We start from the raw sequence: 13,395 nt of genomic DNA on the forward strand, positions 1-13,395 counted from the left end.
TCTTTAAATCTCATTACGTGACCAGCCCATCTGATTTTTGACACCTTGGCAAATGAGACAGCGTCCCCGATTCTTGATCGTCGATGGATGTCGGAACTCTGGATTTTTTCTCTCATTTGAGTGAAATGTGATATTCCAAGCATAGCTCTTTCTATTCTTCTTTGGAAGACCTGAACAGCGTTCTCATCTTGTTTGCGTAGGGCCCAGGTCTCTGAGGCGTATGTTAATGCAGGAAGAACAGTGGAATCAAAAAGATGTGCCTGGAGCCGGAGGTTCTTCGTCCTCTTAGCTATTTCTTTGACGTTCTTGAAGGCGTTCCAAGCTGCTCTCTTCCTCCTGCGCAGCTTGGGTGCCAGGTCTTTTGTCATGTTGACTTCTCGACCTAGGTACACATAGCTGTTGCATTCGGAGATGGTCGTTCCATTGAGAGCGAATGGGGCGTCAGGAACGAGGCTGTTTCTCATAAACATTGTCTTCGTAAGATTCAGCTGTAGTCCCACCTTTCCACACTCACGGTCAAAGTCGGCCAGCATTTGTGCCGCTTGGCTGATGTTTGGTGTAATTAAAACAATGTCATCAGCAAAGCGGAGGTGGTGTAGTTGCCGACCATCTATCTTCACTCCCATTCCTTCCCATTCCAGTCGTCGCATGATGTTCTCGAGGGTGGCACTGAAGAGTTTCGGTGAAATGGTATCACCCTGCCGCATCCCTCTCTTGACATCAACGATCACTTCTTTGTAGAATGGTGAGATCCTGGTAGTGAATCCGCAATACAGCTCATGGAGGATCTTGATGTATTGGGCTTGAATGCCCAATTAAAAATTTTTTAATTAAAAATAAAACCTAAAAAAATTTACATACAAATTTTTTATTGGACTTTACATACAAATTTACATACAAATTTTTTAATTGGGCTTGAATACCCAATTAAAATTTTTTTAATTAAAAAAAAAACCTAAAAAGTTTACATACAAGTTATAAGATAGTACTATTATTATTGGTAAGTACATAAAACAGTGCCTGGATATAGTAGACATTCAATAAATAGTGAACCCTATTTCTAGTTTCTATCATTTTATGGGGGGGTGCACACGCAACAGTACTCAGAGGCCACTCCTGCCTCTGTGTTTCAGGGGAAACTCCCGACAGTGTTTGAGGGACTGTCCAGTGGCATTGAATCTGGGCCTCTTGCATATAAAGCATACAATTGAGCCATTGAGCTATCTGTCTGCCCCCTCTATCCTTTTTAAAAAAATAATTAAAAATATATTTTTTGTTTTCGTTTTTAATCCACACCTGGCAACGCTCAGGGTTCATTCCTGGCTTTGCACTCAGGCATTACTCCTGGAGATGCTCGGGGTACCATATGGGATGTTGGGGATCAAACCCAGGTCAGCCATGTGCAAGGTAAATGTCCTACCCATTATACTATTGCTCTGGCTCACCCCACAAAAAATTAATGTTTTGAGGGGGCAGGCAGAGAGATGACCCAGAGAACTGGAGCGCAGACTTCTCATGCTGGAGCCCTGGGTTTCAGTCCTAACACCTCATGGGCCTGTGAGCATGGAGCTGAGAGCAGCTCCTGGACACTTCAGGTTTGGCCCCAAACCAAAACAAAATCTGTATCCTTCCCTTAGTCATTTGTGTGGTGTCTGGGAGTGGGGGATGTCACACACCCTTGGTTATAGCTCTAGAAGTCCTACACAGCAGAGCTACAGGCTCTCTCAGGCCTGTGGGGTTGCGCTGGATTGAACTCACAGGTTCACACTCGCAAGGCAGGCGCTCACCATTGTGCTCTCCTCAGGGGCCTTCATTTCCATCCCTAACTTGAAGACATCAGATCCTGAACCCTCCTGTTGTCTGCAGAGGGGTGCTGGCTGACTTCGTGCCAATCCCCCTTCTGCCAGCCGGCGCCTGGCTCTGACCACCTGGCTCTTCTCTCCCTCTGGACTCCAGCTTGTTGCTCCCGGCCTGGTCCCTTTAGTCTTCGTCCTGATTGTGTGGCTTGTTCCTGGGGTCCTTCTCACAGGCCTGAGGTCACTCAGAGCAGAGCTAAGTCCCCACTCTATCACTCACAGTTGTGTGGCCTTAGGCTGAGGAGTGAACCCACTTTCTAACCTGTGAGTGGGGCTAACGATGCCTGAGCTGCAGGACTGTCAAAGATGAAGGGCAGATCCCGTAAGGAGCAGGCAGGACTCCACTGCCCTCCCCTTCCCGCCACAGCCACCAGCTTCCTGAGTCCTTGTTCCCTGCAGGGCACTCTTGGGCTCACGTCCCCAAACTCCCAGGGGACTGCTTTTTTTTTTTTTCTTTTTGGATCACACCCAGCAATGCTCAGGGGTTACTCCTGGCTTTGCACTCAGGAATCACTCCTGGTGGTGCTCGGGGGACCATATGGGATCCTGGGAATCGAACCCAGGTTAACCGCATGCAAGGCAAATGTCCTACCCACTGTGCTATCGCTCCAGTCCTGGGACTGCTTTTCTTAACCCAGCTCAAGTCCTGTCTCTGACCTTTCTGGCCACATGCACCTTGGGTCCGGGTACTAGTGCTAACACCTACTACTTTATTTTATTTTTTGAAAGTTGTTCATGAGAGGCTGGAGAGATAGCACAGCCTGGTGCAGGGTCTGGAGGCATCTCTGCATACAGCTACTACTTCAAATCACTGGCCTATCCTACCACATGCCACTGTCACTGTCACTGTCCTCCCTTTGTTCTTCGATTTGCTCCAGCGGACCCAGTAACATTGTGAGACTTGTTGTTACTGTGTTTGGCATATCGAATACGTCACGGGTAGCTTGCCAGGCTCTGCTGTATGGGTGAGATACTCTCGGTAGCTTGCCGGGCTCTCTGAGAGGGGCGGAGGAATCGAACTCAGGCCGACCGGGTCGGCCATGTGCAAAGCAAATGCCCTACTTGCTGTGCTATCGCTCCAACCCACCACGTGCCACATGCCCAATAAATGCATCTTTGCTACTCTGTCCCCTCTGCCAGGGGAGTGAATCTCACAGTAATCCTAGACCAATCAAAAGGGAAAATAACCTTTCCTGATAAGGTCCGAGTCTGCCTCTTTCCTTTTGTTTGTTTGGCTTCAGGGGGTCACACCCTATAGTAGTTGGGGACTGCATTGAGTTTTGTGCTCAGGGGCTGCTCCTCTGGTAGTGATTTGGGGACCATGTGGTGTTGGGGATTGAACCTGGGCCTCCTGTGTGCCAATCACGCACTCTGACTATTTGAGCTTTTTTTCTCTGCCCTTGTCCAGTTTCCTTTTCTGGTTTAGTGTTTTGACTTTGGAAGGGCATGAGAAAACAGTAAGATACTCAAGGAAAGACCGCGTCTTCCCCCTTCCCTCAATGATATGAAAGGAATTGCTGTCTGTGTCCTCCAGAAGTTATGTAGCGGTTCTAGCTCCAGTACCCGGCAGTACCTTATTTGCTTATTTGAAAATAGGATCGTTACACAGGTAAGAAGTTAAAATGAGGTCCTCCAACTGGTAGCCTTATTCGTAAAGAAATTGGGGTATCAAAGTAAAGTGCATTCCTTGCAGTGGCAAACCCCAGTCTGATCCCGGGCACCGCATGACCCCCGGAGCATCACTGCATGCAATCCTTCAGACCACTGAGCACAGAGCCAGGGTGGTTGGGTCATCTCCAGCACCCTCAGGACCCATTAGAACCACATCCTTGGGCCCTTGCATTAAGCCACCTGCCTACTTGGCCAAGAATCACTGGAAGGGGTCTCAAACTAATTGGCAAAACGGGGAATTTTGTAAATTATTTGAATCAGAGAAATTTGGCCACAGACTTGCAGAGGAAAGATGACATAAAAACACATGGGCAGAGACTCTATAATGATCAGAGCGAGGCCTCTACAAGCAAGAACCCGTGGATTGCTGTTAAACCCAGGAAGCGAGACGAAGCTCAGAAGGTTCTCCCTGGAACCATGAGAGTGAGGGGGGAAGAGAGAGAGAGAAAAGAGAGAGAGAGAGAGAAAAGGAAGGGAGGAGGGAGAGAGGAGAGAGAGAGGGAGAGAGGAGAGAGAACGAGAGCGAAAGACTTTTGACCCTGAGTTTAGCTTCTGTCTAGAACTGTGAGATAACACAGAAACGCTGGAAAAGAAACACAGGTGGGTTGGGGAGATGATTATTTAAAGAGAGCTTTCCTGTTACCTGAAATGTGCAAATTTGGTATTCAAACATTCAAATCAGTAGAGGGATGGGACTGATCAATCAGAAAGGACATGAACCATGAATAGTTTTTCTGATCATCGTTTTATGTAGTGGCTAAATACTAGCCTCAAGGACAGGCCTGCAGCTTTAGCAAACATTTTGGGGCTATGAGGTTGGAAGCCAGGAGGTGAGGATGGCAGAGTTGAGAGAGGAGATACACCAGTCCTCAAGACTGTGCAACAGACAGTTTAGATTCCCAGGGAGACCTTCAATCTTCTGCTACCTACACAGGAGAGTAGACTCAAATTTGTTTATGGCTCCGTTATTTTGCCTTTTAAATTTTCCTTAGTTCCAGACCTAAATTTAACTGCTATCCAATCTCATGAAGTGCAGGTAAACCTCAATGAATGATGGCTAGGAAAATATTTTGCAAACTCTCCAGCCTATAGATGTATTATATCTCTGCCCCTGTGTTAAAGCCTGTGTTCTTTATTTTTTTCTTTTCGTTAAAGAAAATAAATAAATTTAAAAAGTAACTTGGAGCCAAGGGAAGCACTAAATGCTTTCCTTTTATCCTCAGCATGGTCTGAATAATTGCTTAGGAAATACAAATTAATTCTTTAAATCATGAGTTTTTCAGAGGAAGAAAAATATAAAAATAGGACTAGAGGACTAACAAAGCAAGTAAGGTAATTGCCTTGTACATAGCCAACCAGAGTTTGATCCATAGCACCATATATGGTCCCTCAATACTCCTAGAAGTGATCCCTGAGTTTTCAGAGTCAGGAGTTAAGTCCTGAGCACTGCCAGTTGTAGCCCCAAAATAAAGAAGAAAAGGGAGAAGGAGAAGAAGGAGGAGGGGGAGAGGGAGGAGGAAGAGAGGAAGAAACCTTTTATTATTTTTTTAAAATTTGCTCTCCCTCCCCTTTTCATCGTTGTTATGGTAGTTATGGTGAGTGGGGGTTGCACACACACTTGACAATGCTGTGTGGCTGTGTGCAGATTGTCGTGGTGTCTCAGGTTAGTTATTATGCACTGGGCCACAGTGCTTCCCGAGGGTTGTGTACTTCAGTTGTGGTGCTTGCACATGCGTTTGCTGCAGGTTGCACTCTCCACTGAGGTTCACAAGCTCTGGCTGTGGTGCATGCTGGGCCTTGCTCTAATGCTACACACGTGCTTACTGAATTTCCTGAGTTTGGCACTCATGCAGCCTTCTAGCGGTGCTGCTTGCCAGGGAGAAATCCCCTTCCTGTGGAGCATATGCACACCCGACTGAGGAATGGCTGGGAATTATTCACGAAGTTGGAGAGTGCAGATATAGAGATGTCAGGTTCAAACAGCAGAGCTGCCGGGATCATACTTGGTGCACATGGGACACTGGGGATTTGAACTCATGACCATAAGCTTGCAAAGCAGAGTGCTAAGCCTCTATGCTGTTTCTCTGGGCCTTGTTAGGTTTATGCTCCTGCAGGCTCTATCCAGCATCAATCCTTGGATAGCAGTGGCACAAAAGGCCAACACAAGAGTAGCCACCAGCTGGGCTGATTGCCAGCAGGATAACTGAGCAACATTGTTGAGCGGGGGCCAGGATGCTCAACCCCTGTTGGATGTTAAGAATGAAGTTTAAGGGTTAGGACAGATGAACATAAATCTGGGCTCCACCTCTACTTACTGTGTAATCCTGGACAAGTTACTGAACTTCTCTGAGTCCCCAATTCCTGATCAGTGAAATGGGAACAATATAGCCCCTATGACATGGGGTTGTCATGGAGATACAGTGATGTCACATACCCAGTAGGGATAAAGATAAATCCATGACCTATTTGTACCCAACCCAGATAAGGCGTTGCACAGGGGTTACTCCTGGCTCATGCACTCAGGACTAACTCCTGGAGGGGCTTGGGAGACCATATGGGATGCTGGGAATTGAACCCAGGTTCACCGCATGCAAGGCAAACGCCCTACCCGCTATGCTATCACTCCAGCCCCCCAGATAGTTTTGTTTGTTTGTTTGTTTTTTGCTCTACTAATCCTTGACAGATTACAAATAAACAGACTGGATTCTGGTTCATTTTCTCTTTTATTGATTCATTCAATAAGCATGTAAGGATGTACCTTTTATATACTAGGTGATAAAAGAGTTAAGGAAACAGAGCTAGACTATTGTTTCCAGATATACTCAGCTGAATGATTTTAAAAAATAAGTAGAGTCAAAGTGATCCCATCTTCTAACTAGTTATATTTTTCTTCAATGTTTCTGCCATGCTACTCCTTTCTATTCCCTATAATAGATGTTTATTCAGTTACTCATATGTTGTACAAATGTTTACAAATCACTTAAAGCATAAGCCTGCAAATGCTCCTTTCCATAAACTGAAGGCCTCCTGAAAGCTTCTTCCTTCCTTCCTTCCTTCCTTCCTTCCTTCCTTCCTTCCTTCCTTCCTTCCTCTTTCTTTCTTTCTTTCTTTCTTTCTTTCTTTCTTTCTTCCTTCCTTCCTTCCTTCCTTCCTTCCTTCCTTCCTTCCTTTCTTTCTTTCTTTCCTCTCATCTCTCTCTTTCATATTTACTTATTTTGTTTTGGGGCCATTCTCAGTAATGTTCATGGGTTACTCCTGGCTCTGCACTCAGGAATCACTCCTGGCAGTGCTCAGGGGACCTTAAGGGATGATGGGGGATCAAATCCAGGTGGGCCATGAGCAAGGCAAGTGTCTTATCCCGTGTATTCTTTCTTCCTCTCATTCTTTTTTTTCTTCCTTCCTTCCTTCCTTCCTTCCTTCCTTCCTTCCTTCCTTCCTTCCTTCCTTCCTTTCTCTCTCTCTCTATCTCTCTTTCTCCTTCCTATCTTTTTTTTCTTTCTCCCTTTCTCTTTCTTTTTGTTTTTGGGCTACACCTAGCTGTGATCAGGGCTTACTCCTGACTCTGCACTTAGAGAAAATTCCTGGCAGTGCTCAGAGGAGACCATATGTGGTATGGGAAATCAAAACCAGGTCAGCTGTGTGCAAGGCATGTACCTTACTACTCTACTATCTCTCCAACTCAGTGAAAGTCTATTTCTCTCTCTGTCTCTTCCCCACTCTCTCTCTCATCTGTTTTTATGCATAGAAGACAAAGGTAGAAGGACCCAGAGAACAATTCAGTCGGAACCCTCTCCTTTTACAGGACAATATTAAACCAGCATAAATGACATTGGCTCCAACAGGATTACTCAGTCAAAGACAACTAGTACTCAGATGGCCAGGATGAGTGGTGACAGCAATTGCTCTTGAAGATTCCATGGCCACTGTCATACCAGCATGAGCTGAGTTTGAATGCTTCTGACTTTCCAGAAACCTAGTCTGTCAGAGAACGTGCATATGAGTTTGTCCCAGAGCCTTTTGACATGTAGATTTGAAAGATTCCATAAAGTGGAGCAAATTTTCCACTATGAAAGGGGTGATCTAGACTGCTTTCATCTTTTCTCTTTCTGCACCAGCACCTTGAAGTTTTAAGACTATAATTTTACAAAGAATCCTGATATCTGGTAGAGGACATTCTCACTTTTCAAGATTGTCTTGCTGTTCTTGTACAATTACTCTTCAGATGAACTTTGGAATTATATATATATATATATATTTTTAAAAATACAGGAAAAAAATTAAAAAATTAAAAAACAAACAAACAAACAAAATACAGGTATTGAATCTTCAGCACTCTTGTCTATAGGTGCAGGGCACTCTGAGGGTGCCAAGCCCTCCAGTCCTGCCCTTGAACATTCCCAGCCTAGTTGGGAAGTATAGCCAAACAAGAAGTGTAAAGCCACAATGCTGGGACATTGGGGTGTCCCAACGTGAGAGTGAAGAAGTGAGGCGTCCCACGGTGTGTAAATGCTGGGAGTTCCATCGCTTCTTCCAGCTCAGATTGTCACGAGGACCTTAATTGAAAAGGTGACACTGCACTGAACTTCAGTGGACAAGGAGGGACTTGTAAATTATAGAAGAGAAGTAGATTTCACTGGAGAGACAAGCAGGAATTGGCCTAATTCCGAAGGGAGGATGACGGGAGGCATTGCCCCGAGCTGCGGGAAATCACAAGAAAGCTTTCTGAAGGCATTTCAGCTAGGTTTTGAGCTGGAGGAATCAGAGAAGATGCTGAAAGAGACAATTTAATAAAAGGGATTTTATTACAAAAGCAATACAAGAGCATGACATTTGACCTGGGCTTCCAGGGATGCGTGAAAACGAGAAAGAGGAGTTCCACGGAGTTCAGGGATCACTGAAGTCTTCCCGGAGCAAGGAGGAACTCTCCTCGCTTCCTGCCCGCTCTCTAAGAGGCAGGATCTGAGAGTCCCACCGCAGAAACACGCTGCAGGGCCCCAGCAGGTCTGATTTTCTCAGCGCTGGGAAAAGACCGGCCCGGAGCGCTGAAGCTCCAGTTTGCGGAGCCTGCACGCCCAGCGGAAAGCTTTATGTCGGAATCGACCAATGAGAGAGCCGCGCCTGGTTGCCAGGACGACGGGGGCGCGGCGGAGGCGGGGCCTGGGCTGCGGGGCGGGACCTGGGAGGGGCTTATATAAGCGGGCGCGGGCGGAAGGCGGGCCGTGGGGGTCGGAGGCTGCTAGGCGGGCGGGGCGCAGGCCGCGGGGCCCGAGCCCGGGGGGAGCGAGGGAGCGGAGGTGCCGAGGATCCGATTCACTCGCTGGGGAGACCTATGGGCCGAAGCCGTGTAAATGCGTTTTAAGGCGAGTGTGCGGTGCGACTCGGGCAGTCTCGGCGGGGTGCGGGGAGCGGGCGCCCTGGAACCCGCTGCTGACCTCCCGCCGCCTCCCCCCTCCCCTCCCACCTCTTCTTGCCTCCTTTTAGCAGGGGCCTCGGCTCCGCAACTGCCACTCCTCCTTGGGGTGTTGCACAAGTTTCGAGGTCACCGGCGACCCCCCCTAGCAGCGCCCCTGGCTCTGGCCCCCGTGAAGGAGGACGGGGCTTGGTAAGGGGTTGCGGGGGGCGGGATCTCGACTCTGCACTCGGAAGGGGGCTCCAGGACCGAACCTCAGCCTTGGGTTCTCGCCGGGGAACCCGCGCCCCCTCCCCACCCTGAGGTCACCCCTGTGCACGCTTAGAATCCTGGCCCGCTTTGACAAACGGTGAAAGTGAGGCTTCGAGAGAGCGCGCGCCGCCGCGGTGTGTCCAAGGTCACGCACCAGTGGGGGCGCGGACTCAGACCCCAGACCGCGAGCTGCCCCTTGGGTGGGCGTGATCAGGAGTGCGGGGAGCACTCGGGAAACTCGATCGCCGCCGAGGTTCCACGCTTCCCTGCTCCCCCCATCCCTTCTCAATTCCCTCTCTCCGTGCCCCCCCCTACCCCGGTCCTCAGCCCTCTCCGCCCCATCGCGAACTTCAAAACTTGCATTTACGGTTGGGGAGGGGGTGGCGCACTGAGATTGGGCGTGGCCCCGACACCTGGACCTGCAGGGCACCGGCCAGCCGGGTGCAGAATCCCGCCTCCGGGTGCAGGGTGCCCGGCAGCGCCTCCTCCTTCTCCCCGCAGTGTGTTGCATACTTCTAAGGAGGCTGCAGCGGCAGCGGCGGCGGCGGCAGCGGCGGCGGCTCCATCCCGCCCACCGGCCCTCCCTGCGCGGCATGGCAGGTTACCTGAGTGAATCGGACTTTGTGATGGTGGAGGAGGGCTTCAGCACCGGAGACCTGCTGGAGGAGCTCACTCTGGCGGCCTCACAGGCCACCACGGTGAGGGGCCGGGAGCGGGAAGGGGCCGCGCGCCTCCGCGTCTGGGGAGCCCGCTGAGTCTCCGACAGCGGCCCCGGGACCTTCCTTCTCCTACTAGTTTACTAAACTTGGGTCTAGCCCATGCTTGTGGCAGGAAACAGCCTCCTTTTGCCCTTGCATTTCTGGCCCTTGTCCCAATGGGTCTCTCCTGTGTTCCTCCGTGATGATCAGTACCTTCAGACCTTGATACCCACCTCCCCCATCTTCATCACCAAGCACTGTGCGTTGGTGGAAGGCAAACCTGAAAGGCCTCTTAAGTGGCCTTCCAGAACCTCACCCAGCTCGGCCCTCCTCGCCCCTCAAGCTCCCCTCCTTGTCTCATCCCACCCCTTTTGACTGTTACAACCCCCACAGAATCAGAATTCTTTTTTCCTGAAGGGCCACACCTGGTGGTGCTCAGGGCTTACTCCTGGCTCTGCACACATGAATTACTTCTGGCCTGGCACAGAACCATGTGGGATGCTGGGGATCTAAACCCAGTTGGCTGCAGGCCATGCAAACGCTCTGCTTGCTGTCCTAGTGCTTTGGTACCGGAAGTCAGAATTCTTGGGCAGGCTCCCAGGGCTGGCTCTGAGGTGGAGTCAAAGCATTGCTCCTGGCTTCCCCCACAGACTCTGAGCAGAATTGTTAGTGGTGTTCCCCTGATGCTAGGCATGCCCCTCAGGCCTTTGCCCAGGCTTTTGGCTCTGCAGAGGGTACCCCCTCCAGCCTCCTCTCCTCCTTTCTCTCTAGCTTCCTCTCCTTCTCTCTCTCCATCCCCTATTTCTCCTCATTCCTTGAGATCAGTCACTGTCACCTTTTCCTGATTGCCCCAGGTAAACTGTGTATCTTCTTTCTCTAGGGTCTCTTTACCACCTTTGCAAGAAACTCCCATTTGTTAAATGAACTGGCATGTGGTTGTTTGTGGGTTTGTTTTCGTCCAAGGCTCTGAGCCGTGCCCAGTCATCTCTGACCCTGAGCATGTTGTCAGATACCAAATGGATGTCATCAAAGAAGTGTTGCATAAAAGGGAAACTGTGGGGGCCAGAAATAGAGAGTACAGAGGATAGAGCACTTGCCTTGAACATGGCCAACCCAGATTAGATCCCCAGCACCCATTATGGTCTCCCCAACCCACCAGGAGTGATCCCTTGAGCCAGGAGTAAACCAAGTACAGCTGGATGTGGCAAAAAAAAAAACAAAAACAAAAACAAAAACAAAAACCCACAATAAAATAAACTTGTTTTGTTTTGTTTGGGGGACACACCCAGAAATGCACAGGCATTGCTCTTGGCTCTGCACTCAGGAATCACTCCTGGGAGTACTCAGGAACTATTTGGGCTTCCTGGGATTGAACCCAGGTCGGCTCTATGCAAGACAAACACATTATTCATTGTACTATCTCTAGTACCCAAATAAAATTTTTAAGAAAGGAAAACTGAGTCCTAATAAAGTGACCTTTGATGACCACAGGGAGGCATATCAGGGATGGTGGGGCCAACCTCAAGTTTTCAAGGGAGCGGCCAAAGTTTCTACCTTTAAGGAGCTTGCTGTTTTCTGGAGAAGGCTGCTGGGTCTCACAGTTTCGAGATTTTTGCAGAGCACCTACAGAGTGCAATGGTAGCAAGTAAGGCAGGGTTACCTTGTGGGGTTAGAAGAGGCAGCATCTGAGCTCCAAACTTGCCAGACATGGGTCGGGGAAGGGGATTCCACAGGGAGGGCATGGTGGGAACAGGCTGGGAGGAAGAAACAATCCAGTCTGCAGCTAGCGCTCCAGCTGCCTCCCAGAGCCTTGAGCGCCTGACCAGAGTCACCTTTCTTCCCCGTCCTGCAGAATCTGACATTTTCATGGCCAGGGCTGAGCTTGCACATACTGGGAGGATGGTGGATGATGTGCCCGGGGCAAGCTGGGTGGGTCTCACGTCCACCCCTCTTGTCGTGCAGGGCGAGGTTGCTGCCTTCTTCGTGGCTGACCTGGGAGCCGTAGTGAGGAAACACTTCGGCTTTCTCAAGTGCCTGCCACGCGTCCGGCCCTTTTATGCTGTCAAGTGCAACAGCTGCCCAGGCGTGCTGAAGGTCCTGGCCGAGTTGGGGCTGGGCTTCAGTTGTGCCAACCAGGTGAGCCGCTGTCCTTCCCTGCCCCAGCTCCCGACCGGCCTTGGGTGTCCACGGAAGCACGGGTCACCTGCACTTGGACCACCCCCGTTGGGAGAGGGTTGAAGGGATAAGAGCAGAGGAAACATGGAATCTGCTGGCCTGGAAATTCCAAATTGGAACCTGTGTGTTCCTGGGAAGATGGGTCACTTTTTTCTTTTTCATTTTTTTTGGGGGGGAGGTGGGTTGGTGAGTGGGTGGGAATCCATACCTGGTGGTGCTCAGGGACCACCAGGGTTATAGACTTTGGTGGCCCTGGCTGGGGTGGGCACATGAGTGCCAGATATTTAACTCAGGGATGTGCCCTATCACAGAGGGTATTTTCCCTGTCCCCACGTGTAACTTTTGCCAGGGCAGGGGCGGCGCTGTGTTCAGTGCTTACTGGAGGCTCTGTGCTCAGGTCACTTCTGGTGAAACTCAGGGAACTTTATGGTGTGCTGAGGTTTGAACTCAGGTTGGTTGGCTATGTGCAAGGCAAGTGCCTTACCTGCTATACTGTCTCTCCAGCCCTGAGTTATGTTTTTGCTTGTTTGTTTTGGGGCTATATCCTGTGGTGCTCAGGGCTTACTCTTGAAGGTACTTGGGGTCCTTATGCAATGACAGGGATTCAAACTAGGGTTGGTTGGTTGTCTGCTAGGCAAGTACTTTACTTGCTGTACTTTCTCTCCAGCCTTTGGAGGTTGCATTTTTAATGGAGATCTCCCTCCTTTCCTTTCCTTCCTTCCTTCCTTCCTTCCTTCCTTCCTTCCTTCCTTCCTTCCTTTCCTTTTATTTTCTTCTCTTTATTTTTTTTTAATTTCTTTTTGTTTTGGGATCTTACTCTGCAATGCTCAGGGGTTATTCCTGGCTCTGCTCTCAGGAATTACTCTGATGGTCCTCGGGGATCATATGGGATCCTGGGGATTGTACCCTGGTCAAGCTGTGTGCAAGGCAAGTGGCCTCCCTGCTGTACTATCTCTCTAACCCAATTTTCAAATTTTCTTCGGATTGCATGATTTATTGAACTATATACAGAGCTGTACATAGAACTATACATTATTAGAGCTATTCTTCAAATAAAATGTCTTTTAAGTTTATTTTTCTTTTTTAAATCTTAATGTGTACCTGTGTATTTTCTTATCTGATCATTTTAGAGTTTTGTTACCTTTCTTTTTTTTTCTTTTTTTCCCACTTTTTAATTTTGTTGTATCACCGTGAGATAAGAGTTACAAAGCTTTCATGTTTGAGATTCAGCCATACAATGGTGAAACACCCATCCCTTCACCAGAGCACATTTTCCACCACCAATGTTCCAAGTATCACCCCCCCCCCGTCACATACATATACATCACAATCC

General features: G+C 49.1%; 1 protein-coding gene across 2 annotated transcripts in view; it reads left to right on the forward strand.

Moving 5' to 3' along the window:
- The first annotated feature begins 9,002 nt into the window (after window positions 1–9,002).
- Window positions 9,003–13,395, forward strand: part of AZIN2 (antizyme inhibitor 2) — a 31,372-nt gene continuing 26,979 nt past the window's right edge. The window contains exons 1-3 of one of the 2 annotated variants that reach the window (XM_056123444.1): window positions 9,003–9,129; window positions 9,691–9,887; window positions 11,850–12,023. In XM_056123444.1, the coding sequence (XP_055979419.1) occupies window positions 9,783–9,887; window positions 11,850–12,023 (279 nt within the window). In that variant the 5' untranslated portion in view covers window positions 9,003–9,129; window positions 9,691–9,782. Of the gene's footprint in view, window positions 9,242–9,690; window positions 9,888–11,849; window positions 12,024–13,395 lie in introns of both variants that reach the window. The other variant, XM_056123445.1, reaches the window with a different exon arrangement.

Source organism: Sorex fumeus, unplaced genomic scaffold (assembly GCF_029834395.1).
Source record: "Sorex fumeus unplaced genomic scaffold, SorFum_2.1 ptg000047l, whole genome shotgun sequence".
NCBI lineage: Eukaryota > Metazoa > Chordata > Mammalia > Eulipotyphla > Soricidae > Sorex > Sorex fumeus.